The following is a 26,017-nucleotide window of genomic DNA, read 5'->3' on the forward strand; positions in this document are numbered from 1 at the left end:
GGGCCGGGCTCAGCCTCGGGCCGGCCCCCTGCAGCCTCTTGGCCCCTTGGCCCTCAGCCCCCCAGCCTGCTTCTGTGGAGCCTCTCGGGGCCTCGTCTGCAGGGCTGGGCCGGCAGGCCGTGTCGGGTGCCGTGGCGACGTGCAGGGCCGGGTCCTCTGCTGCTGCTGCTGCGCCTCCTCTGGGGTCTCTGCCTGGGGCCCCGGGGGCTGTGGGCGTGGTGGGCTGCGGGCCACAGCCTGCTCGGGCTTGCTCGGGCCGGCAGTCCTGGGGACACGGCGGGGACAGTAAACAGTGCAGCTGTTTAGAGCAGAGCCAGGCCGGCTTCCAGGAGACAGCACCTGCCCGCCCTCTGCCAGCCGGTGGGGCCGCTTCTCACACTACAGCAGGCTGCAGGGGCAATGACCCTGGCCAGGGACAGCCCCTGGTGGCAGCGAGGGACGAAACCAGCTGCTCGGGCGGGGCACCGCTTTCTGGCCTGGCTGCAGGGGTCGGGCACGGCAGGGGGCCTGGGCTGGCCCAAGTGCAGACAGAGGCGTCCAGCTCTCGTTTCTCAGTGGGTGCCAGGCCTGGGGCGGGCACTGAGTGCCAGGTGTCTTCTGACACTCATGCGACTCCCACCGAATGAAGTTGGTGTTGTGCCCCTTTCCTGATGAGCAAACTGAACGCCCTATCCGAGGTCACCAGAGGGTACCTGGCGAGCCTGGAGTCAGGGACCCACCACAGCACCCCCCAGGAGCCAGGCAGGGGGACCCGGGAACAATGGGCTTGCTCTTTGCACCAGCACCTCCCAGCCAAGAACCCCGTCCTTCGTGAGCCCACCCAGCTCTGATCAGACTCAGCGTGGCCCTGGGGACCCATAGGTGCTGTCTCTCCCAGCTCCAGGGGAGCGGCAGGCCGTAGAGACTCCTGCCCAGCTTGTCTGAGCCACCAGAGTAGGGCTCCCCTCAAGGGACCCTCAGTGGGACAGCTGAAATGGGACCCCCATGCCTCCACACAGGGCCCGTCTGGGCTAGGGGCTCCCGCAGCCATCTACATCTGCACTCAGGCCACCCACCCTGTAGTCGTCCCTGGCCCAGGGGAGGGGAAGCAGACACAAGGGGGCCCCCCTCCAGCTCCCAGGGAGGGGAGAGGATCTTCCTCTGAGAGAGTGCATCAGGGGGGCAGGAGGCAGGGAGTGTTCAGGAGGCCGGGCTGTGGGCCCCACACCCGCTGGAGGGGCTCAGCTGAGATGCTGCAGGCACGCCTGCCGGGGGGAGGGCAGCTGTCTGCCCCCCACCACCACCTCTGCCCAGCAGCCTTCTTGGAGCCATGTACAATGTGACCCCAGGGGGACCCGACACTGCTGCTGGTGGCCATCCAGCTGCAGCCCAGCGCAGAGCCCGGGGGCCGCCCCCGTGGGAATGGACAGTGTGGTGTGCAGGGGTGGCAAGAGCAGGGGGCCCTGGGCAGGGAGCGGCCTGACTCCCCGGGTGAGCGGCTGTATCTGGAAGGGGCTCCACAGCTGGGTGGGCAGGAGGAGAGGGAACCCGCTCGGGGCTTGTCAGAGCTCGTAGGGCGACAGAGGCCACTGGGTTTGATTCCAAGTGCGCCCTGCATTCATGTCCAGGATTGTGCTTTTATCGCCAGTAGCCCCGATGGCTCGAAAAGTAAAGACTGCCTGCGAAGCAGGAGGTGCAGGAAGTTCGATCCCTGGGTGGAGAAGATTCCCCTGGGGAAGGAAATGGCAACCCACTCCAGTGTTCCTGCCTGGAGAATCCCAGGGACGGAGGAATCTGGCGGGCTACAGCCCGTGGGGTCTCACAGAGTCGGACGCGACTGAGCACGCACACGCATGTAGCATGCACACGGAGGGTTTGAAGTGACTGCCCCGCCGTGTTTATGGCCCAGCTTCTTCCTGGAGAAGTCGGTCTCCGCTGACCAATGGGGGCAGCTTAGTCCCTGCTGGGAACAAAGGGTCACCAGGCTCATCTGTTAGGAGAAACTTCTCGTGTTGGGGCTCTTGCCACTTCCCCTCAGAGTGACCCTTTCTCTCTGCCCTCCGGAGGGGGCTGGGAGTCCGGAGGATGCTGGGAGGACGCCCGCCGCCCCAAGGACCCCAACTGATGGGGAAGCCTGAGGGCCTGGCGGAGGGAAGCGTTCACAGGCCTGGGGTCAGGCCTCTGCTCGGGTGTGTGATCCTGCGGCCAGAGTGAAGGGAGGCCGGGAAGGGCTTTCATTCTCACCAAGGTCACAGGGGGATTTGCCGGGGGGGGGGGCTCTTTGGAAATGAGGAGGGAGCTGTCTGGGGGGTCCTCTCAGCTGTCCAGGCTCCAGGAGCTGTGTGGGGGACACTGTGGTCATTCCTGATGGTGTCCCCCAACCACCCGAACTTGCAGCCACGTCCTAAGACCTTCCAACCCTCCTGCGTGTCGGGCACCGTGCCAAGACACACCACGGCCTGCAGCCCTCCTGGAAGGGCCTGCTGTCCTGTGCAGACCTGGGTCAGTGTCCCGGGGCCCCAGCCACTTGCAAACATCCTGAATCTATTTCAGCTTCACCAGGCGACGTCCCCAGTGGAGCAGGCCAGCCTGGGCAGGGTGGGACTCCAGGCCAGGGGCACAGGGCAGAGCTGACCCCATGGGGCTGCCGGCTAGGGAACCTGACTTTAGAGAGACACCGTCTTTCTGTGCCACCAGTGTGCTTGAGGACCCCAGGGCCGGAGGCTGGATCTGGGGTCCAGGCAGCTCTGTACCTGCCTCAACCCGGTGCCAACAGCAGGGGAGGTTGAGTTGGGGCAGAGCGGGGCACCAGGCAGGGTCCGTCCCGGGCCACTCCTGTGCCGACTGGCAGTGCCAGCTGGGGCTGTGTCCCGGTGACCAGAGCCCTGCCCTGCGTCCTGCCCAGAGGGCAGTGCCTCCAGGCGTCCCTGGCTCCCGAGGGGGGGTCCCTTAGAGAGAACCTCTAGGACGCTCTCCATTCTCCATGCCTGCCTGGAATTAGGGAGTCTGGGGGTCTTTTGATGCAGAACCCCCAACTTTCTCAGGGACCATTCTAGAAGGAGTGCCTTCAGGGCTATTGCTAACGCTGATAAATATCGTAGCCCCTCAGCCATTCCCAGACGGACCGCTGGTGAGTGCTGGCCACTCTGCAGGGCTCTTCTGCAGGGGTGAACTCACCAGAGCTCACAATACCCAGGGCAGGGGTGGGGTCCCTGGTCGCCCAAGGTTACCCTGCTGGCTGGGGCGGAGCTGGAATGAACCAGCTCTCCTCCTGGGGGACCATGCCGAGCCCAGGGCCAGCGGACTGCAGAGCCCACGTCCTCCCCACTGCGCTGCCCCGCTGGGCTCGTCAAGCAGGTGACGGGAAGCCCGCTGGAGGTGGCCAGGTGGGGACACTCAAGCTTCCGCAGAGACCATTTCTGTGGTCAAAGGGATGTGCTGAGCCTGTGCCGGAGAGCGGGATGCCAGGCCCGCTTCCCTGGACCAGTTCGCGGAAGCCAAAATATCAGGACCAGAGGTCTCAGCCCCTCGTCCAGCTGCTGGCAATGTGCCCTGGGCTGGCTCCTTTCCTGTGCCCAGACCGTCATGCTGACCCCAACCCTGAGCTGACCCTTGAGCCCAATACCAGCATGCGGCTGAGCCCATGCCTGCCCCTGCCCACCCCCGGCCCTAGCCCCTCACATTGTCCCCACTCTGGCCCAGGCTGAGCCTGACTCCAGCCCAGGCCAACTTACCACGTACGGCAGCCGCTGGCCCCGGAACCCTAGGAGGACTGGGGTGGGCGTGCTGCCTGGGGGCCCAGCAAGAGCTGCAGGCCCCGCTCGCTATTCCTGCGTGACACAGAGTTATTATGCTGTCATGAGGTCACCCGGAATTCTCACCCTCCACTGAGGGTCAGTGCAGTGGGAAGCCCTCCCACCCCAGGCTTTTGCCAGTCCAGGGCCTGGCAGCCCACTGTGCCCACCCTGTTTCCATGACTGTCCTGAGAGTTTCCAGCATGGGCCAAGGGACCAGGACAGGCCAGCACTGGGAGCCAGGCAGCGGCCAGCTCACCTTGAGCTGGGGAGGACGCCAGGTGGCCGAGCATGAGGCTGTGGGCCCGGGGCTGCCCCGTGAAGGCACCATCTGGGCCCAGGGCAGGCGGTGACGGAGGCTCACCGGCTCTACCTTCGCTCCCAGCCCTGCTGCCATGTCGGCCTCGGTCATGGTGATGCTGCCCGCTTGCCGGGGGAACATGATCCTGCCCCACCTCGAAGAGAGCCAGAGGCTGCGCCCCATCTCCCTCGGGGCCCCAGGGGGACGGGCGTTCCGGAGGGCCAGTGCCAAGTCCGGGCCGTGTTTGTGCCGACTTAGGTGCGCATGTCAGCTCGCAGGTGGTGAGGTGCTGTCAGGGAGGTGGCCACGCCTTCTTGGAGGGCAGCCGAGGTGGTGTGGGGAGCGGGGTCAAGGGCCAGGGTGCTTCTGTGTGCCGTCTCCCTGAGTCTGTAAATTGGGCTGACGGTGGTGCCCGCCTGAAAGAGGTGTGGTTGGGATCCAAGCCAGAACATCGCTGCACTGCCACCCACCGAGGGGGCTGCGTTTTATTGGCCCCTCATCCCTTTCTCCAGGGACCTAACCCCTGGTGGCTTAGATGGTAAAGTGTCTGCCCACAGTGCGGGAAACCTGGGTTCGATCCCAGGGTTGGGAATGGCAACCCACTCCAGTACTCTTGCCTGGAAAATCCCATAGACGGATTTTCTGTCTACAGTCCATGGGGTCGCAGAGAGTCGGACGCAACTGAGCGAGTTCACTTCCACCTCTCATCCCTTTCTCAGTCTGAGACAGGAGAACGGAGTCCTGGAGACAGTGTGTGGGGCGGGGGACATGGAGACGTGTTGCTCAGCACCTCCATGTGTCTGCGCCTGACAGGTTATGTCTGCCTCTCTCCCCCAAGGGAAGACAGGCTCTGCCCACTGGCAGCCGAAGATGACGCCACGGCGGCCGTGAGGTGGCCCGAGCCCCGCCGGCAGGCAGGTGCCCTGCAGGGACCTCCCCCCGCGGCCTGGTCTGACTGCGCTGAGGAGCCTGGCTGCCAGAGGCAGGCCCGCAGCATCCCCATGCGGTTGACCGACGAGGAGGCCAAGGATGGGGACAGCTCCGTGTCGTCGGGCCGCCTCTCTGGCTCCTCGGGGGGCCACGAGTCGTGCACCCCTCCCCACAGGACTTGGACCGAGAGGGCCCCCCAGGTGCCAAGGCCGCCACGGCAGCCAAGAGAGAGCAACCCCCGGCTGGAGCAGCTGAGGGACAAGATCCGGGCCCAAGCCCAGCGGCAGGCAAGCTGCGCCTCGCTGGGCACCTCGACACCCTCCAGCGCCTCACACCTCTACAAAGCTTCCACACCAGCACCCCGGAGGAAGGCCCGAAAGCCTTCAAACCCCCTACCAGCCCCGGCCTACCCAGGTCAGTGGGGCAGCTCTCCCCAGAGAGGGACAGGCAGGGAGGGGGAGAAACTGATGAGATTGGGCCGCCACAGGCCAGGCCCCACCTGGGCGGGTGGCCCCCTGGGAGGCTGGGGCGGTGCGCCCCACAGCCCTGGAGGGTCTCAGAGCCTGGGAAGCTGAGTGGAGATAGAGCCCTCCCGGGGCTGCGTGTGAGCTGAGTTTAAGCACGAGGAACCATTGACTCATCCAGGACATGGAGACCACCCGGTGGAAACAATGGGAGGGTGGGTGCAAGGGCAGGTATGGGGAGGCTGGAGGGTGTGCGAGGGGCGTGGACGGGAGGAAGGCCTGCAGAAGGCCCCCGAGGGGAGACTGCGCCCTCAAAGCAGGGGCTTTTGAGCGGCGGGTGAAGGAGGACCTTTCCTCGGACGTTTCCTCACGGGCTCCCGGTCCTCACGATGCCCCTTCTCCTGCTGCACCAGGCTCAGGCATCCTGTCTGTGCCGTGCTTAGTCGCTCAGTCGTGTCTGACTCTTCGTGACCCCATAGGCTGCAGCCCTCCAGGCTCCTCTGTCCATGGGATTCTCCAGGCAACAGTACTGGAGTGGGTTGCCATGCCCTCCTCCAAGGGATCTTTCCAACCCAGGGATTGAACCCATGTCTTTCGCATTGCAGGTGGATTCTTTACCAGCTAAGCCACCAAGGAAGCCAAGACCTTGGACGTGGACTCTACAGTCCACGGGGTCGCAAAGAGTCAGATGTGAATGAGTGACTCACTTTTACTTTCACTTCAGGCATCCTGAGTGGAACTGAAAGTGGAGTTGAAGAGAAGGCAACCCCTGGCCAGGGGCGTGAGGCCTCCAGGATCTCCCAGCACCAAGTCTCAGGTGAGTGGCCCTATGGCCAGCCATCCCAGCACCCCCAACCCCCCTGGACACTCAGGCCAGGTGTGGGCAGCGTGGTTATGGAGCCAGCAGTCTCCAGGCAGCCTCTCTCACTCTGTGGGATTGGCTCTGTTGCCTCCCCGCTTACCGAGGAGGATGCTGAGGGTCAGAGAGGACCCCAGCTGTGAAGGGGCCGAGCAGGGGTTTGCTCTCAGCCCGCCATTCTCTGGAGCCCGCTTTCCAGTCACCAGGGAAGGAATCCAGATGGTCTCTGCAGGGCAGGCTGGGGCTCAAAGCACAGGGGCCCCGGGCAAGGACATCCGCTGGCTGAGCTGCTCCGCACAGCATGGCCACAGGCCGGCCACAGTCTGGGCTTGAGGCCGTTCCTCCCATCAGCTCCTGGGCTTGCTGGCCCGTTCTGCAGGCAGAAGGCATTGCCGACCTGCCCCACAGGTGACCTTGCCCAGCCTGGGAGAAGCTGAAGGGCTGACACTGGGCTGGCAGGCTTCCAGATGGGGAGGAAGGGTCCAGGGACCCAGGGCCCAGCAGACTCTGGCCCACTCAGCAGGCAGGAGGGGTGACTCTGAGTTGGGGGGGCACTGGAGCCGCTCCCAGGGCTAAGGAACCTGGGCATTGCCGCCGTAGGACAGTTGGAAGGCTCTGGCAGGGAGACCTCGGCAGGTCTGGGCACTGACTGCTTGCTCAGTTTGTGGGGTGGGTACCGGGTGGAGGGGCCGCCTCTATAGCCCAGCAGGATTCTGGAGAGCCCAGGAAGGGGCGGGGAGAGGGCTCAGGAGCTGAGGTCAGGCTGCCGTGGAGGCCCGAGGCTTCGGGGGTCTCTGGCCAGGGTTTTCAAGAGTCAGGCCCTCAGGGGTCCGTCACCTATCCTGGCGGTGCTGTGGTGGGTAAGGTGGGATGAGGGTTGGTCGACACTTGAGTCAACATCCTCTGGCTGGCAGCCACGCCCCCGCTTCTGGTCTGCCCAGCCAGAGGTGTGAGCCAAGTGCAGCCCCAGGTAGAGGGAGGGGAGCCGGCCATGTGAAGCGTAGAGACAGAGCCTCTCTCTAGCCCAGCTGTGGCCTGATCGTGGACCCTGGCGGCTCCCCGGAAGGGCGGTGGCTCACTTGAACTCCCTGGTCTCTCCCCTTGGGGACAGAGGACCTCGAGGGCCTTGGCTCGTCCCACAGGCCGCTGTCCCCATCCCCCACACGGAGGCTGCTGGGGCCTCTCGGCTACAATCATGACCCGGTCATGGTCTCTCCAGGAGCTCAGTGCCCAGTGGCATCGGTCACCAGCCCTTCCTCGTTTTAGAATCCTCCGGAAGCAGGGCATGGGTCAGGGCCCGGTCTTTTTTTTTTTTTAATTGTGGCAAAATACACATAAAGTTTAGAGATGCAGATTTGATCACTAGATTGGGAAGATCCCCCTGGAGTAGGAAATGGCAACGCACTGCAGTACTCTTGCCTGGGAAATCCCATGGACAGAGAAGCCTGGCAGGCCACAGTCCACGGAGTCTTAAGCGTCGGACACAGCTACACTGCACGCACAGAGTTTACCATTTTTACTATGTTTATGTACAAAGTTACTTTGTTTCCAGGGGTTTGACCCCCCCTAGGGACTTCATATGAGTGAAATCCTACGGGGTTTATCCTTTCGTGTGAACCTGGGGCTTGAGGCTGCTCCTGTCGAGGCCGAAGGGACAGGCCAAGGCCAGGACCCTGCTGCTCTGCAGAGACCTGGGAGTCCCTGGGGCCTGATTCCTTTCTTCGCATGCTCCCCGGGCCTCCTGGGGACACGCTGGGCCGGGCCCGGCTGTCACGGCTCACCAGCTGGGTGGCCGTTTGGTGTTTCCCAGATGCTGCCCCCACCCAGCAGGGGACAGAGATGAATGAGGTCAAACAGAGAGGGGCCAGGCTGAACACTGGCCTTTGGGCAGCTGGCCCCCGTGCCGGCTGCGGGACTTGGTTCTCCTGTCCCTGCCCATCCAGTTGGGGCAGCCCCGCAGTGCCAAGGCCCCTCTGGGTCTGGTGCACACTGCTTTCCCTGAACATTCAGGAAACTAAGATCATGGCTTCCGATCCCATCACTTCATGGCAAATAGATGGGGAAACAGTGGAAACAGTGGCTGACTTTATTTTCTTGGGCTCTAAAATCACTGCAGATGGTGACTACAGTCATGAAATTAAAAGACACTTGTTCCTTGACAACATATTAAAGAGCAGAGACATCACTTTTCCAACAAAGGTCCATATAGTCAAAGCTATGGTTTTTCCAATAGTCATGTACAGATGTGAGAGTTGGCCCTTAAAGAAGGCTGAGTGCCGAAGAATTGATGCTTTTGAATTATGTTGCTGGAAAAGACTCTCAAGAGTCTCTTGGACTGTGAGGAGATCAAACCAATCAATCCTAAAGGAAATCAACCTTGAATATTCACTGGAAGGACTGATGCTGAAGCTGAAGTTCCAATATTTTGGCCACCTGATACAAAGAGCTGACTCACTGGAAAAACCCTGATGCTGAGGGCAGGAGGAGAAGGAGGCAACAGAGACTGAGATGGTTAGACAGCATCACTGACTCAATGGACATGAATTTGAGCACATTCCAGGGGATAGTTGAGGACAGAGAGGCCTGGAGTGCTGCAGCCCAGGGGGTCGCAAAGAGGCAGACATGACTGAGCGATTGAACAACAACCTCTCCCTAATGAGCTGATGTCCCATCTGGCCAGCTGCTTGCCGCTGCTTTGCTAGTGGGCCTATCCAGTCATTTATTCACTCAACAAACACAAGTGCTGTGGGCCAGCTCACACTGGGGGCTGTGCTCAGGGGTTCTGGGGATTGGTGCACAGTCGGGGCTGTGAGGGAGGGCGAGGTGAGCCCAGCCCTGCAGGGGATTTCCCCGGTGGGGCAGGGGGCGGCCTGCAGGGACAGTCACGGGCTAGAGAGCAGGCTGACCCGTGTGCGGTGTTGCTACTCATCCTTCTCTCCCTTGCTTCCCTCTTCTCCACTCGGTGAAGTTGCACAGGAAAAAACCAAAAGGGTGAAAAGTAGTTCTTGCAAAACAGAGAAGGCCCCCAGGCCGCCTGCCCCTAGGAGAGCTGCCAAAGACACAGGTAGGGTTGACCCAGGCGGGGCCCGGCAGGGCTTGGGGACAGGACGTTAAGGTCCAGGCTCACAAGGCAGGCACGTGGCTTGTTTCTGGAACCCAGATGGCAGGTGCTGCCTGGCTGCGCCTTGGAAAGGCGGGCACAAAGCGGGGGGCAGGCGAGGTGCTGGTTGATGGACGTGCTTGCTTTCTCGTGACTCGGCATCGCCGGACAAGCCGTGGCCGTTTTGTGGCCGTCAACGGCGGGAAGCGTGACTGAGGGATGAGTCTCCCTGTCACCTGGCTTGGAATGTAGACACCAGGCAGGGAGCCCAGGAGGCCGGCTTCCCCTGGCGTGCCTGGTGGGAGGAAAGGCCGGGCAGTGCCCACTTCCCACGACCCCTCGTGGAGGATACGTCAGCTGCCTGAGAGTTCTGTGCAGGAGTCACGGTGGTGCTGGGCCGCTTGGTCGCAGAGAAATTCCTAACTCAGGTGTCTCCCCGAGGGTGGGTCATGAGGTTGTGTCCAGCGAAGACCCAGGTGCCCAGCCTGGCCGGTTCGTGGAGATTGTGGGGTGAATGAGCTGGATGTGGGCTGTGGAGCAGAGTGGGCAGCCTTCATTCAGAACAGCCTGGGTGGAATGGGGTGACATGCTCAGGGCTGGGCTCCCTCTGCCTGTGTGTGCCAAGCACGCAGGCAACAGCGGCTTGTGTAACTGTCCTCGGAGGCAGACGGGCTCGCTCCCATTTTGTAGATGAGGAAACTGAGGCTCAGAGAGGTTCACCAGCCTGCCCGGGGTCACACAGGCCAAACAGGGTTGGCTCCAGCCCTGTGCTCCCCGCTTGAGAGAGCCCAGCTGTGCACACTTGGACCCGCGCCTGGAGGCCTTCTGCAGGCCCACCCTCAGGGCCTGGGCTCTGGGACCACCACACCACAGACTTGGGGACACCAATTGAGAGCCTTCCCCAGGTGGGGAGAGCCCTCGGGGGCTGAGGTCTGCTCTGTGGGGACCCAGATCTTGCTCGAAGTAAGCAACACTGGTGTTGGAGCTGTTTTTCAGCATCTCTGCGCCTCAGTTTCCCCCAGGCACGATATCACAGTCCTGGAGGGGAGTGCCACAGTGAGGTCTGCCCACATCTTCAGATGCCTGCCTCCTCTGCCCTTGGGCAAACCCACAGTTCCAGCGGACTGAGTGACTGTCCTCCTCTGTGCCTCAATGGAGGTGGGCCCAGAGCAATGTGGGGGCACGTTGGCCAAACCTCCACTGGAAAGAGTGAGGGATGCCTGGAGACAGGCCACTGAACAGGCACAAAGTATAACAATTTTCCGCATGTTTCCCCTGCTCCTAGACCGTGGGGTTTGTTTTATTTTAATGGCTCCTTTGAAAAATGACCTGCCTTCTGCCTGACACTGGGTCAAAAGGGCGTGCCACGGGCGGCATTCATCACCGTAGCCACCGCGTCACCCTGACGGAGCTGACCATTAGTCTCTGTCAGTGACGAAGTCACAGCTGGGCTAAGAAGAGATGAGTTTGGGTTCAGAGGTCAGAGCCACAGGACTTGGGAATTGGATGAATTAGAAATTTGCTGTAGTTAACAAAAAATTAAATCACAATAGTTATAAAATATTCATCCATCCGGGCTGAGGGAAAATGAAGCCCGATATTTAATTTCAGATTATAGCTCTCACTTTGCATTTTTTATCATAGATTAGGTTGGCCCTGGAACTTTGACAGGGCACTTGGGGACTTCATCCATTTCCACAGATTAAAAATCCTCTCGTAAAAAAATTAATTGCCATTAAACTGCTCTGCGGAAGGAAAAACGTGCCCACCAGGGCCCATTTATTGACCTGGACCCCTCTGGCCGGCTAATGGGGAAGCCAGTGATGTCAGGGCCTGCGGGTGGGGGTGCTCAGAGGGGCCTACGGGCCCCTCCTCACCCAGCGTGGTCCCTGCTCAGGGCCCCACCCAGCAAGTGCGGCCTTTTCTGTGCAGTGACGCAGCTTTGGGATTCAGGATGCAGGACCCTTGCTGGGGAGCCCACCCCCCAAAGTCCCCCTCATAGGTCAAACGTGGCAGGCAGGTGGGCAGTTCCGGACTCAGCCCTGGTCAGCAGAAGCCTGACCTTTCTGGGAAACTCCTGCAGTGGGGGTGACTGCTTCACTTTTTCATCCTTGTGGAGAGATGCGTACAGATGGGGAAATTGAGGTGCAGGGAAGTGGTCATTTGCTCAAGGCCTGTAGCTGGAGAATGGAGGCGCCATGTCTTGTGGCTCAGCTGGTAAAGAATCTGCCTGCAATGCAGGAGACCTGGGTTCGATCCCTGGGTCGGGAAGATCCCCTGGAAAAGAGATAGGTTACCCACTCCAGTATTCTGACCTGGAGAATTCCATGGACAGTCCATGGGGTCACAAAGAGCCGGACACAAGTGAGCGACTTTCACTTTTTCACTGGTTAGACAGGGGCTTCCCAGGTGGTGATGTTGGTAAAGAACCCACCTGCCAATGCAGGTGGTCCTGATTCCTGGTCGGGAAGATCCCTTGGAGAAGGGAATGACTTTCCACTCCAGTATTCTGGCCTGGAGCATCCCATGGACAGAGGAGCCTGGCGGGCTACAGTCCATGGGGTCGCTGAGAGTCAGACAGGGCTGAGAGACTAACACTTTCACTTTCCTGGGACTCCCGGACACCGCGCTCTCCTCCTGGGCTACCCCAGGAGCCTGGGGCAGAGGGCGTGGTCGCAGAGGGGGGGCGTGTCTGGAGGACTCGTCCAGGGGCGTGGCTTTGCAGAGGGCGTGGTCACGGCCTCGCTCCTTCCTGGGGCTTGGCCTCTGGAAGGCGTGGCCTCTGGGGGCGTGGCTCTGAGTCGCCCTTCCCTCTCATGGAACTCCGTCCTCAGGCCAGTGACCCAAGTCAGTCTGGGCCTGGGGAGGGCGCCGAGTCTAGGGAGCAGGGTGTGCTAGGCGGGTGATCTCTGCTGTGAGGCCCCGTTTTCGGGCAGAAATGCACCCAGGACAAATCTTGGTCTGGGTAGTTTCGTTTTCCTGGGGTGCTGCCTGGGCAGGCTCCCTGCCGTGTGTGTGTGTGTGTGTGTGTGTGTGTGTGTGTGTGTGTGTGTAAGCGTGTGCGTGAGTGCCCAAGGTCGGCCACTGCTTCCTGTCTCTGCGTCTCTGCCAGGGCCCTTGTGGTTGGGTTTGTTATGATGGTGGGGCTGCTAATGGCAATTGGTGAGGGTGATTTGGGATTACGAAGTAAATCCGTGATAAATGATGTTTATGACGTGATGGCATTTATTTGAAAAAGTGTTTATGTCTGGGATGTGGTGGCTGTTTGTCTCCACACACTGTCTGGACCCCTCATCCTGCCGCCCTGGGTGGCTTTGCTGCTACCAAAATCTTGAGCTTTCTCTGCCCAACAAAGCCAAATAAAAACAGACAGAGCCAGTTTGTTTGGAGGAAAGGGTGGCTTTAATCCTCAGTGGGAGGAGGCGGAGAACACAGCAGGTCTGTGCCTCGAGAACTGTGCCCCACTTCCAGGAGGAACCTGGGGATTGCACAGAGGAGGGCTCACCGTCAGGGGTCGGTGCTGCAGAGACGGAGGATCCTGTGCTCTCCTTCTTGTTCCGCTTGCGTTGTTTCAGAAACAGTCACAGGCTGGTGTCAGGTAGTCCAGTAGCTGGGTCCTTCGTCTTTCACGTGTCGTACTGTGACCTCCTTCCTGTAAGGCAAAAAGAGACCTCCAAGAGGTGGCCTGCAAAAGAGTGCTGTAAAAGGAAGCACCAGGAACAGGAGGTGATCAGCATCGAGTTTAAGGATAGCACGGCTTCCCTGGTGGCTCAGACAGGAGAGAATCTGCCTTCCGTGCAAGGGACCTGGGTTCGATCCCTGGGTCAGGAAGATCCCCTGGAAAGGGAATGGCAACTCCCTCCAGTATTTTTGCCTGGGGAATCCCTTGGACAGAGGAGCCTGGTGGGCTACAGTCCGTTGGGTCACAGAGTCGGACGTGACTGAGTGACTGACACTAAAGGATAGTAGGTTCAGAATGAGCTCCTGCAGAGTTAGAGGGCGGAGAAGCGACCTCAGTCACAGACTACAGACTAGGACCAGGTAAGAACGAGGAGTGATCGTGCCTGCTCACTGCTCTTTTTATCTTCTTTGTTCTCAGGAAAGAAAAGAGAAATTCAGCCTTCTATTTCCCCTTTTCTCAGCAACAGCTTCTTTGATTCCTACCCTGATCCCTGCTCTCACCAGTTTAAAAACAAATTAGTTTCCTCTGGTTCAGGGCAAGTGATTATCGACAGTGCCGCCGCCCCCGCTTTGAGCTCTGGGTGTGCAAGCGATCGTCTTTGCTACTGACCAGCCTTTACAGAGCGCATGCGGTGCTCGAGGGCCTGCGTTCAGTGTTTTTACAGAGAAACCCATAGGGAGTACATTTTATTTCCCCTGAGGGCCAGAGAAATCAGGTCACATGTCCAGGTCATCCTGAGACTCAACTTTGCCCAGGATGCTGGCTAATGGCTGGGGTATGGCCCAGCGCCAGAGTGGCCTGGACCCAAGGGTTTTCACCCTGTCCCCTCCGGGAGTGTGTGACCTGGTCTCCTGGCTCTGCGAGGAGCTGCCAGCCCTCCCCTTGGGCTGGCACGCGGAGGGCCCTGGGCACCTGGCTGTATATGTGTTTTCTCTTTAAGATTCTGAGTTGGTTGGTGTTCATGCCTGGAGGAAAGGACAAGCTCTGGTGAGGGTGCTGCTGGGGCCCCCGCCTGCCCTTTCCAGGCTCCAGAGCAAGGTCCCCTTGAGAGACCAGGCCCCCATCGCAGAATTAGGTACCTTGTGTCTCCGCCTGGACTCTGCTCCGCTCCGTGTGGCATCTTGCGGGTTGGGGGGTGGGCGCTGGGGGAGAGACGCCCAGGTGGCAATGGCATTGGGGTGTGGGCGCGGCAGAGACCCCCAGAGACCCGTCAGATGCCCGCCAAACCCACCAGCAGACAGGGGCTTCGGGGAGTTGCTGCGTTTAAAAAAACCAAAAAGAGGGTTTCTGTTCCTGAGAAGCAAATTTCTGCTCCTGGAAGGCAGGGCACAACCACCAGGCTGTCCTGACCTAGAGATGCAGGCCTGCAGCCCCAGTGGCTCCCAGGAGACGTCTGCACCCCCCCGCCACACACACACACTCACACACTCACACTCACACACACACTCACACACTCACACACACTCACACACTCACACACACACACTCACACACTCACACACTCAAACACACACACTCACACACTCACTCACACACTCACACACACTCACACACTCAAACACACACACACTCACACTCACTCTCACACACTCACACACACTCACACTCTCACACACTCACAATCACACACTCACACTCACACACACTCACACACTCACACTCTCACACACTCACACTCACACACACACACACTCACACACTCACTCACACACTCACACACACTCACACACTCAAACACACACACACTCACACTCACTCTCACACACTCACACACTCACACTCTCACACACTCACAATCACACACTCACACTCACACACACTCACACACTCACACTCACACACACTCACACTCACACACACACACTCAGTTTTCGACATGTTCAGAGAGGGTGGCTCTGTGCCAGACTCCTGGGCACAGCCATGAGTCACCCAGACGTGGCATCTGCCCCCAGAGGGCTTCTGCGAGTGGATGTTGAGGACAGAGCCGGGGGGGGTGGTGTCTGGGGCGAGTGGATGTTGAGGACAGAGCCGGGGGGGTGGTCTCTGGGGCGAGTGGATGTTGAGGACAGAGCCGGTGGGGGTGGTCTCTGGGGGGGCTCTGCTCCTCCTGGGGGGGTGGTCTCTGGGGGGCTCTGCTCCTCCTGGGGGGGTGGTCTCTGGGGGGCTCTGCTCCTCCTGGCAACCCCGTAACTGCCTGTCTTTGCAGATCACAGCAAGAAGGTTGGAGCCACCGAGAGCTCCCCTGTCCACCCCCAGACGCCAAGTCCAGCCTCTGTCCACAGTGACCCGCAGATGCCCTCAGGCAACGTGCCCACCCTAGCTTCCCGTGATCCACCCGTGAACGTCCAGGCTGCTATGGCCGTCCTTCGAGACCTCCGCCAGCAAATCCAGGCCGGGCTGGAGCTGGCCCGGGCCCGTCACACGAGCCGAGGGCTGGAGCTGCATGACCTGGCAGGGAGGAGGCGGCCAGGCCCCTGGAAACCCCCAGACGTCCGGGGCTCCTTCTGGAAGAGCCCTGGGGCCCCGACGGACGGGCTGCCCACCTCCGAGAGGGCTGGGAGCCTCCCTGCCGCACAGTGCTGGAGCCCTGTGGCTGGGTGGGAGTCCTATCCACACAGGACCTGGGCGGCCCCAAGACGGGACACCTCCTTCCAGAGACGCGTGAGCCCCATCGAAGGGCTGAACTCCTTCCCCCAGCGGCCCTGGAGCGCCTCAGCCAGGCAGGCCTCCTGCCCACCAAAGACCCGGGCGTTCCAAGGACGAAAACTCTCCTTGCAGAGGCCCGGGAGCCCCCCTGAAAGGTGGGTCCCCTTCCTGCAGCGGTCCTGGAGCACCTCGGCTGGACAGGCCTGGGGTCCACAGAGGGCCTGGACTGCTTGTGAAGACCCGGCAGCCCCCGCCCCGAGGCCATGGAGCCCTCTGGAAAAGCCGAGCCAACCCACCTGGCGACCCTGGAGTGCCTCCTTCACACAGGGGCCCAGCCCCCTGTATCAGGGCAGGGGTCCCCTGCGGACCCCCTCGGGGGCCAAGCTCGCCTGGCCAAGGCCCAGCCAGGGTGCGCTTCGGAACGCGCCTGAGAAGGAGAATGAGGTGCGGCCACCTCGGCCTTGCCCCCAGCCCCGGGGGGCCCTGGGCCCCCTCCACAGCTCTGAGTCCCTGCGTGAGTTCATGCGCCAGAAGACTGCAGCCTGGCGGCGGCAGGCCCTCAAAGAGAAGGCCTCAGCCATGCACTCGCTGGAGCTCGGAAACCAGAGGCTCCAGGGCGCCCACAGGAAGCAGAGGGAGGCCATGCTGGGCAGAGCCGTCCCCGTGGTCTCCCAGACGACCCCCAGCATTGTGACCTTCGTCCCGCACGCGGCACAGTCCAGGGTATGTGGCAGCTTGGACACCCAGCTCCCCTGGCCTCCATGGGGCTTTGCGGGGACCCCATTGCCTCCGTTTCTGCCCACCCTCCCCCAGGAAGGGACCAGCCTGTGATCCCGCGGAGGCTGGGGCCAGCTCCAAGGCTGAGACAGGGTCTGGGGTCTTGTGGCTGGGCTGCGGCTGACAGCATCCTTCTTTGCTTTAGGATCTGGAAGCTGCCGCCGGGCCGGGGGCGCCGGTGCTGCAGTGGAGCAAGGTGACTTCTGGTATGGTGCTGGGGGACCAGGAGGCCCCGGGCAGGTGGGTGTGAGCGGCCGGGGCTGGACTTCCTGGGGGGCTGTCCCGGGCAGGGGTTGGCTCGCTCGGTCCAGAGCTGCACAGAGCCTGTGATCAGGGCTGCGTTGGTTTCCACTGAGGTGAGATTGCTGACACGTAAAGTTAACCTTTATAAGCTAAACTATTCAGGGGCCCTTAGTACATTCACAATATTTTGAAACCAATCACCACCTCCGTCTAGTCCCAAAACATTTCATCACCTGAAAGGAAATGCAGTTCCCGTTCACAGTTACCCCCCTCACTCTGGCCCTGAGCCCTGAGGCATCCCCAATCTGCTGTCCGTCCTTATGGATTCACCTGTTCCCCATGTACTATATAGGAGGTCCTTGTTGCTTATCCGTTTAAAATACAGCAGCATGTACACGTCCATCCCGAGCTCCCTAACTATCCCCTCCCCTCATCTTTCCTCCAGGCAACTGTCAGTTCGTTCTCTGAGTCTGTGAGTCTCTTTCTGTTTTGTAAGTTCCTTCGTGTCTTTTTTTTTTAGATTCCTCATATAAGGGGCGTCATACGATATTTCTCCTCTGTCTGACTGACTTCACTCAGTGTGACACTCTCTAGGTCCATCCACGTTGCTGCAAGTGGCATTATCTCATTGTGTTATGGCCGTAACATTCCGTGTATATACGCACCACGTCCTCCTTATCCATTCCTCTGCTGATGGACATCTAGGTTGCTTCCATGTCTTGGCGGCTGTAAATTGTGCTGCAATGAACACTGGGTTGCGTGTATCCTTTTGGAGCACTTTTTTTTCCCAGATAAATGCCCAGGACTAGCATTGCCCAGGACTACCCTATGCGCAGGACATAGGGTCATATGGTAGCTCTGTTTTTAGTGTTTTGAGGCACCTCCATGCTGTACTCTGTAGTGGTCATACCAATTTACATTCCCACCAACAGTGGAGGAGGGTTCCCTTCTCTCCACACCCTCTCCAGCATTTACTGTTGGTGGCTTTTTTGATGCTGGCCATTCTGGCTGGCTGGACTCACCTCTTCTTAGGGCCTCTGTGCCTGAGTCCCTCCTCTGAGCGTGTTTTCCACGTTCATCGGTGTTCCAGCCTGCGTCAGGACTTCCTTCCTTTTTATGGCTGAGTAATATTCCACTGGGGCACCTCCCACATTTTGCACACCCATAGTCAGCTCGTTCCCCCCTTTCGGCCGCTCTGACTGAAACATCTGAGCACCTGTTTTCAGCTCTCCTGTGCGCGCACCCAGGAGGAGAGCTGTCCGGTCCCGTGGTACCTCTGTGTCTCACTCACGGAGGCACCGCTGGGCTGCGCTGGCTGCAGCTGCAGCTTTTTACATCCCCACCAGCAGGGCAGGAAAGCCGTGTGTCCCCGTGCTCGCCCCCACCTCCCCGTGCTCCCTGCTTGTGGCCACGTTCTCTCGGCTTTCACTGCAGTGCCCCTTCCTTTCTCGGGGGCAGCTGTACAGGCGGCGCCTCCCCGGGCAGCATCTGGAAGTGCAGGGTGGGAGACCTCCCGCCGCCTTTCTGGGCGACGGAGCGTCCAGGCTCCCCGGAGGCTGCCCTTCCCAGTGCTCGTCCCCATGGCGAAGAGCTGTGGGCAGTGCCCTGGGAGCTTCCGGCCAGGGCCAGCCACTTCCTGGCCACCTGCCTGGTGATGAGGGGAGGGCAATGTGACAAGGAGCTCACAGCCGGGTTCCGGCAGCGTCATCCACTTGTGGCTGGCGGGGAGAAGCGGACCCGGAGGGGCCGAGGACAGGGGTCCCCGCAAGGCCCCGCCCCACCAGGAGCTGCCTGCCCTGTGCTGGCTCTGAACCTGCATCCTGGGTGCACCTTTGGCAGCCAGGGTTCTGGGAGGGGGCTTTGGGCTGGACCCCTTGGAGCTCAGCACCCACCCCTCTCTGCAGCCGCTCACCTCAGTGGATTGAACAACCTCCCCTGACCCCTGGCTCCTGGAAGTTTCTCTCTCTGGCTCCGTTTTGCTTCATTCACTTTAAAAGTGCACGTCCCTGGGTCACATCCCCAGACTCGGGGGCTGCAGGGCAGCCCGGGGTCTGCATCTCTTTTTAACTTCTCAGGGTTGGTGTCTGGTCACACCCAGACGAGGACACAGGCCCAATGTGAGCGTGCACACACTGAACGCCCGTGTCGCCTGCCGCGGGCACAGGCAGCCCCCCATCGGACAGGCTGCAGGGGTCCTCGCTGTGCAGCTCCTCCGGCTGGACATGACGCTGGGGGACGTCCATCTCCATGGGCGGGGCAGCTCTAGGTCCTTCATCTTGCTTCACTGTGTCCTTTTTTTTCACTTACAAACATTTCGCTTAAAATACGCATAACATCTCCTTCATGGATCACAGCCTTGTCATGGTGAAGAGGCTTGCAAAACTCAGTGACGCTATGAGCCATGCCGTGCAGAGGCACCCGGATGGACAGGTCATACTGAAGAGATCTGACTAAACGTGGTCCACCGGAGAAGGCAATGGCAAGCCACTCCAGTGTTCTTGCCTCGAGAACACCATGGACAGTATGAAAAGGCAAAAAGATAGGACACCAGAAGATGAGCTCCCCTGGGTCAGAAGGCATCCAGTGTGCTACTGGGAAAAGGCAGAGGGCAATTACTAACAGCTCCACAAAGAATGAAGTGGCTGGGCCGAAGCAGAGACAACGCTCAGCTGTGGATGTGTCTGGTTGGTGAAAGTAAAAAGTCTGATGCTGTAAAGAACAATATTGCATAGGAATCTGGAATGTTAGGTCCACGAATCGAGGTAAGTTGGACATGGTCAAGCAGGAGATGGCAAGAGTGAGTATCAAAATCTTAGGCATCAGTGAACTAAAATGGACAGGAATGGGAGAATTTAATTCAGATAACCATTATGTCTACTACTGTGGGCAGGAGTCTCCTAGGAGAACTGGAGTAGCCCTCATAGTCAACAAGAGAGTCTGAAATGCAGTACTTGGAGGCAACCTCAGGAACAACAGAAAGATCTTGGTTCGTTTCCAAGGCAAACCATTCGACGTCACAGTAATCCAAGTCTATGCCCCAACCACTGATGTCAAAGAAGCTGAAGTTGACTAGTTCTGTGAAGACCTACAAGACCTTCTAGAACTAACACTACAAAATGTCCTTTTCATCAAAGGAGATTGGAATGCAAAAGTAGGCAGTCGAGAAGGCTGTGTTTTCATTCTGCTGACGGGGTCTTTTGACACACACGTGTTTTTAACTCTGAAGTAGCCCGAGTGGCCCGTTTGTTGTTTGTTACCAGTGCTTCTGGGGTCATATCCAGGAAATCACTGCCAACCAGTCTCCTTCCTTCTAATAGGTGCGCGCGGTCCGTCGTGATCACCACGGTCACAAACGGACGCAGTGAAGAGACACTGGGCCTGGCCTGGAAGCTGCTTCCACGTGCACCCCTGCACACGCGTGTCTCCCACGCGCATGGAAACGATCGCCGTCCCTCAGGCTGATCCCTGCCCCTTCTCTCCCTGCAGCTTCTGCCTGTGTTTGAACAGAGCCTTGAACCCCACCAAGACTCTGGAGGTGGGAGGCTCCCAAGATGGCTGGGAGGGCGCGCCCCTGCTGATGCCAGCCAGCTCCTCCCCGGGGCCCCTGAAGTTCCAGGACCTGAGTGTGCACTGCCGGAGCCCGGGGCTCTGCATCTACCTGGACCCTGAGGAGTCGGAGCGCCTGGGCATGCCGGGCCCCCTGCACTTCCGATACAAGCAGGCCCGGCTGCAGGCCCTGGAGACCATGGCCAACATCCTGAAGCAGCGGATCGACGTCCTGACGGACAAGCTGCGCCGCTCCGAGGCAATGGACGCGCTGGTGGGGCCTGGCCCGGGGCCGCTGCCCTCCGGCTCCAGCACGCCGGCCTGCCCAAGAGCCCTGGTGCCCAACGTGGGCCAAGGGGCGCCCTGGGACTGGGCAGAGCTGCGGGCCAGGCCACTTCTCTCCACCCCTGGCTTCCCGGACACGGAGACGGTGCGCTGGAGCCCTGGCTGGGAGCGGCTGCAGAGTGCGAGCCCCAGGGCCCGCCACGCCAGCGAGCCCATAGGTAGGGCTACCCCAGGCCCCGCTGGCAGCCAGGGGCCCCACTTTCTCCTTGCCCCTGGGTCTCTTCCCCTTGAGGGGGGATGATGACTAGACCCCGGCCATTGTCCCTCTGTGCCTGCTGTCACCGCCTTGCCTCTACTGGGGCAGGGGTGGGCCCCGGTCCTAGTTTGGCGTCCCGCCCCCTCCCCGCCCCACCTCCAACTCCGCAGAGGGGCGAGAGTGCAGGACCCCTGTGCCTCCTGCCGTGGGGAAGCGGGGGACCACCTCACTCCCTGCAAAGCGGCAGCCCCTCCCCACCTGCCGGCCTGTAGGAAGTGAAGTCCTGGTACTCCTCTCTCGAAAGGTCTCATGGACAATGGACGCTCCGAGCTGGACGGGAGGCTGGCAGGAAACGTGGCTTCTTTCCAGGCCCTCAGCCCCTTCGCAGGGAGGTAAGGCTGGGCGCTGCCCTTGAACGACCTCAGGCCTCTGGGGCGGGCGCAGCCGGGCCAGCGGGGCGACACAGCTCCTGGCCTGTCCTTGGGAGAGGCGGGCCTTGGACGCCTCTGGCTGGGCTGTGCACAGTGGGCTGCCTGGGGCCCCAGTCGCCAAGGCATCCACAGGTGGCTGGCAGGCTGGTTGTGTCCAGGGTGTGGAGACAGGGGCCCTCCATCTAGGTCTCTTGCCAGTGTCAGATCCTCAGGACTGCCTGCCCACAAGCCCCTGAACAGGCCCGTCTCCAGCCCTGACCTTCTCTGGGGCCACTTCACACAGGTCCCTTTTCATCAGTGGTTATGGACGGATGACTGCCCTGGGGCAGGGGCACCAGGGGCCCTCAGCAGCCCTGCTCTCCTCCCAGCCAGCCCCACCTGGGCCCGGGAGGCCGCCTTAGCAGTCACCGTCCCGGGGACGCTCTGCTGGGCCCAGCCTCACACCAGGCCCCCCGGCCGTGCAGCTGCGCCCACCCCTGGCCTCTCTGTCTCCCAGCTCATTGCCCCCCCAGCAGCCAATGTTGCTGCCCAGTGCCCTCAGCCCTGGGGCCCTTGTCAGTCCCTGGACTTCACTGAGCAGCTGTGGCCCCATCTCCTCCTGCAAGGACTGCCTGCTCCCACCCCAAGAACCGTTACTTCAGCCCCACTGCCTGGCGGCTTCCGCAGGCGTGAGTCCCTGTCCAGCCCTCCTCCCCGGCCAGCAGTGCCCTCCTGGCCCCCAGCCCCATCGGCGCCTTCCCAGTGCTGCCCCAGGAGGGTCTCAGACACCCCGGCCCCGCCCCCTCTGTCCTGGGGCAGCCATCCCCTCCCCCACCCCGCCAGGAACCCAAGTGGGGCGGGGGAGGCCCTTGCACGGGTCAGGGGGTGGTCAGCACAGATCCCAGGCCTGTGCTGAAAGCACACCCCACCCCCAGCCTGAGTCCTCCTTAGGAGGTGGGGGTTGCCTGTAGCACCCCATTCCCCCAGCGCTGCCTCTCCCCCCTCCCCTCCCCTCCCCTCCCCTCCCCAGCCCTCCCCTCCCCTCCCCTCCCCAGCCCTCCCCTCCCCTTCCCTCCCCTCCCCTCCCCTCCCCTCCCCTCCCCAGCCCTCCCCTCCCCTCCCCTCCCCAGCCCTCCCCTCCCCTCCCCTCCCCAGCCCTCCCCTCCCCTTCCCCTCCTCTCCCCTCCCCTCCCCTCCCCTCCCCTCCTTGGCCCAGCCTCAGTCAGGTTATGACTGCGTGTGCGCTCAGTCGTGTCCGACTCTTTGCGACCCCATGGGCTGTAGCCCGCCAGGCTCCTCTGTCCATGGGATTCTCCAGGCAAGGATACTGGAGTGGGTTGCCATGTCCTCCTCCGGGGGGTCTTCCTGACCCAGGGATCGAGCCCGGGTCTCCTACATCTCCTGCATTGGCAGGCGAGTTCTTTAATTACCGCTAGCGCCACCTGGGAAGCTGGAAGGGAATTGCTGCCACCAGTAGGGGTCAGCATTGGGCCAGGCTTGGCCGCCTTCAGCCCCTTCCCTTCCCTCCTGCTCCCGGTCTAGGCCTTGAGAAGGGGAGGGGGGATGGGAGGCTCCAAGGTGGACATCTGTACGTCCCCGCTGCTGGATGGCCAGCAAGGTCCTGTGGGCTCATCCAAGGTCTCAGAGCCGGGGAGCCTGGGCACGTGCCCCCCCCCCCACAAGCCACAGAGCCTTCCCACCAGGCACATGGAGTGACCTTCCCCGCCCCTCCCGCAGCCTGCCCGGGCACAGAGAGACTGCAGAGGTGGAAGTCGTTCAGAGCCATGCCCTGGACGGCCCAGCGCCCTTGGAGCCCAGGACCGGGGCCTCCTCGAAGGCCCCTGGCCTGGCCCTGCCTTCTAAACGAGCCACTCACTGCTCCCCCGGGGTTGCTTTGGGCACCTCCCTCAGTGCCCTATGAGTCCTAGGCTGCAGGCCACAGCTCTGCTCCCCAGGGCCTGGCCCATCCTGCCTCTCAGGCCAGCTCCTGAGTCGGGGCGGGTCTCCTCCACTAGGCGCTTTCCTTGCTGGGACGGCGGTGCTCAGTAGCCGGGTGGGGACGGAGCTTGCTACCAGCATTGGGTGGTGGCGACGTTAGGGCTTCCCGCCCAGCCCCCCCACCCCCAACGGAGCTGGGGCCCCTGATGCCCAGTCCACTCCCAGCCCGTCTAGAAGGAAGGACAGGAGAGTGTGTGGCCCAGCTGTGTGCCCGCCGTGGCCCCGCAGGCCTCCCTGAACCTCAGGCAGTGCCTCCAGCACCCTGAGGGCTGTATGCTCATCCCTATTTTGCAGATGGGGAAGCTGAGGCTGGTGGAGGAGAAGTGACCTGCTTAGGGGGAGGACAAACCGAGGTTCAGACTCCAGAGCCCATGGTTTTTCCACTACGCCCCCTCCCTGGCCAGTGGTTCTCAAATTGTTCCTCGGGAACTCGTTAGAAAATGCAGTGTCTTCCCTCCTGTCCCGGCCCTCCTGAGTCTGATATGCTGGGGGTGGGCCCCGTGATCAGGCGATTCTGGTGAGAACCACTGCCCTAGAAAAAAATCTAGACCTGCGGTCAGCAAGCCACCGCCCCCAGGACCCACCAACACTCTTTGTAAATAAAGTTTTATTGGCGCACAGCCACACTCATCATGCTTACACAGCAAGCATGGCTGCTTTCCTGCCACAAAGGCAGAGCTGAGTGGTTTCCGTGGAGACAGAGACCTGGGGGCCCACAGAGCCTGAACATGGACGGTCTGTCTGCGGGAAATTCTGCAACACGTGGTCTAGATGATGGAGGGCGACTGGCTTGGGGACTGATGGCCTCAGAGGACGCGGCTCCTTCCTGCCCTTTGCTGATCCCAGGTGGGGGTTACTGCGCCCCTCAGGTTCTGGGTTGGGAAGGAGGGAGCGAGAGAGTCTAGAAAAGACCCTGCAGCGACCTTGCCCCCCATGCCTCCATGCCAACGCATTCCTGGAGCAGCCCCGGTCGCCACTGCCTCTAGGAACCCTCCTCGCCTGACAGTCAGAGCCCGCGGTCAGGACTCCCGTCCCAGCACCCCGGGGGCCATCCCGGGATGAGCCCCTGGGCCAGCCCCTCACCTTCACGGCATCTCTTGTCTCAGTCCCAGGTTGCTGCCCTTTGTGGAACAGTCTTCTTACGCCATTTCCCCTGCGGGGTCAGGGGCTAAGCATGGCAGATGCTCAGCAAACACCTGTGACTGTGGGTCCGGCGGGGCTGGAGGCCGCGTCTCCATGGCCCGCAGGTGTGGCCGTGTCTTCAGTCACTCGAGGGGGCCTGGGTTGGGGTGCTGGGTTGCAGGAGGGAGGGCGCATACACCGATGAGACGTGAAGGGAGGCGGGCTGTCAGCACCGCTCGTCTGAGCCCAGCACACGCGTCTGGGCCGCAGGCCCCTAACCCGGGGAAGCTGCCGCCCACCTGTGCTCAGCAGCTCTCCTGCCCCACCTGGGCTGCTGCCCTCTCAGGACGGGCCCAAGGCCACGCCTCTTCCCGTGGGCAGACGTGCCAGGCAGCTCACCCCGATGGAGGGCAGGTCTCTGGCTCCAACCAGAAGAGTTTGACTCCAGCCTTCCTGGTTGCCTGGCCAGCTGAGGTCCCTCTCTGACCAGGGCGGCAGTGCAGGGCACAAGAAGACGGTGATGGAGTTAGAGCTTGGCCGTGGGCCCCGCTCCCCCGTGGGCCTGGTGGACAGTGCCCCCAGCCGATGGCCGAGGGGGCGGAGATGAAGGACGTGCCCGTCATGAAGCAGATGGAGGACTGTGCCCGCCACCCCAGAGCAGGCACCTTGAGCGAGCAGACCGAGGACAGGCGAGGGCTTTCAGGCAAAGGACATTCTGACGTGGGCCCCAGCCCTGGACAGTGGCCGTGGACGCCAGGCACTCCTGCCGGGAGCTGGTCCCCCTGCAGGAACGAGCACTGAGCCCCAAGTCACTGCTCACAGATCAGGCCCAGCCGAGCCAGGGCATCCTGCGGGTGCAGCCACCCCCTGGGCCTCCGGTCCCAGGCCCAGCCCCTCTTTGGGCCTTGGGTCTCCCTGGGTGCCGGGCCTACAGGAGCCCAGCCTCCTGGCCCTCCCCCGGCCCCCCGGCTGTCTCCTGTCTCGAGGGTGTTCGCTGCTCACACAGGTGTTTGTGTGTCTCCAGCTCACTCGGGGTGCCTGCCCCGCCGGACCCCTGCAGCGGCTCCCGGCGGCCTGAAGAGACACACTCGGCCAGAGGGGCAGGCTTGGTCACGCCCTGGACCCTCCGGAGCTGTGGTAAGGGCGCACCTGTGGATAGGCCTTGGGCTGGCTGGTCGGGTGGCCAGGGAGGTCCTCTGGAGACCCTTTCCACTGCCTGATGCTGGGTGAGGCTCTGGGTGTAGAGAGGTCCTTTCTTGCCTGGAGCGTTCCCACACGTCGGTATTAAAGTTTTTTGGAGGCATTCGGGGCCCGGCCACGCCTCTGTCCTTGCTTGACCCTTGCCCTCACGAGGGCTGAAGGCTTGCTTCATCCACAGCTCTGCCGCCAGGGCCCAGCCCTCTGCCTTCTCTTCTGCTGCCAGAGGGTTTTTGTTTCTGGTTATAGCTGGGACTTGCCCAGAACCCTGGAGCTGGTGCTTAGCTGGGGCCTGGGGGTGGGGCGCCCACCGAGTACCCTCCTGGGTTCAGGCCTTTGTCCTGGCAGTGTGCAGAGTAGGGCATGAGCTGGCCTGTGGGATGCTCTGCCCAGTGGGTGCTCAGGGAGGGGCTCAGCTGGAGGGCTCT

The 26,017-nt window shown here is 61.4% G+C and overlaps 1 protein-coding gene across 1 annotated transcript in view; it reads left to right on the top strand.

Annotated features, from left to right (window-relative positions):
• Positions 1-4,168: 4,168 nt before the first annotated feature.
• Positions 4,169-26,017, top strand: part of CCDC187 (coiled-coil domain containing 187) — a 42,932-nt gene continuing 21,083 nt past the window's right edge. The window contains exons 1-12 of the mRNA XM_068974764.1: positions 4,169-4,332; positions 4,913-5,418; positions 6,193-6,285; positions 9,296-9,406; positions 14,050-14,191; positions 15,323-16,478; positions 16,678-16,772; positions 20,262-20,824; positions 21,167-21,254; positions 23,010-23,109; positions 24,966-25,081; positions 25,417-25,529. Coding sequence (XP_068830865.1) covers positions 4,169-4,332; positions 4,913-5,418; positions 6,193-6,285; positions 9,296-9,406; positions 14,050-14,191; positions 15,323-16,478; positions 16,678-16,772; positions 20,262-20,824; positions 21,167-21,254; positions 23,010-23,109; positions 24,966-25,081; positions 25,417-25,529 — 3,247 coding nt within the window. The remainder of the gene's footprint in view (positions 4,333-4,912; positions 5,419-6,192; positions 6,286-9,295; positions 9,407-14,049; positions 14,192-15,322; positions 16,479-16,677; positions 16,773-20,261; positions 20,825-21,166; positions 21,255-23,009; positions 23,110-24,965; positions 25,082-25,416; positions 25,530-26,017) is intronic.

This window comes from Capricornis sumatraensis, chromosome 1 (genome assembly GCF_032405125.1).
Source record: "Capricornis sumatraensis isolate serow.1 chromosome 1, serow.2, whole genome shotgun sequence".
NCBI classification, from domain to species: domain Eukaryota; kingdom Metazoa; phylum Chordata; class Mammalia; order Artiodactyla; family Bovidae; genus Capricornis; species Capricornis sumatraensis.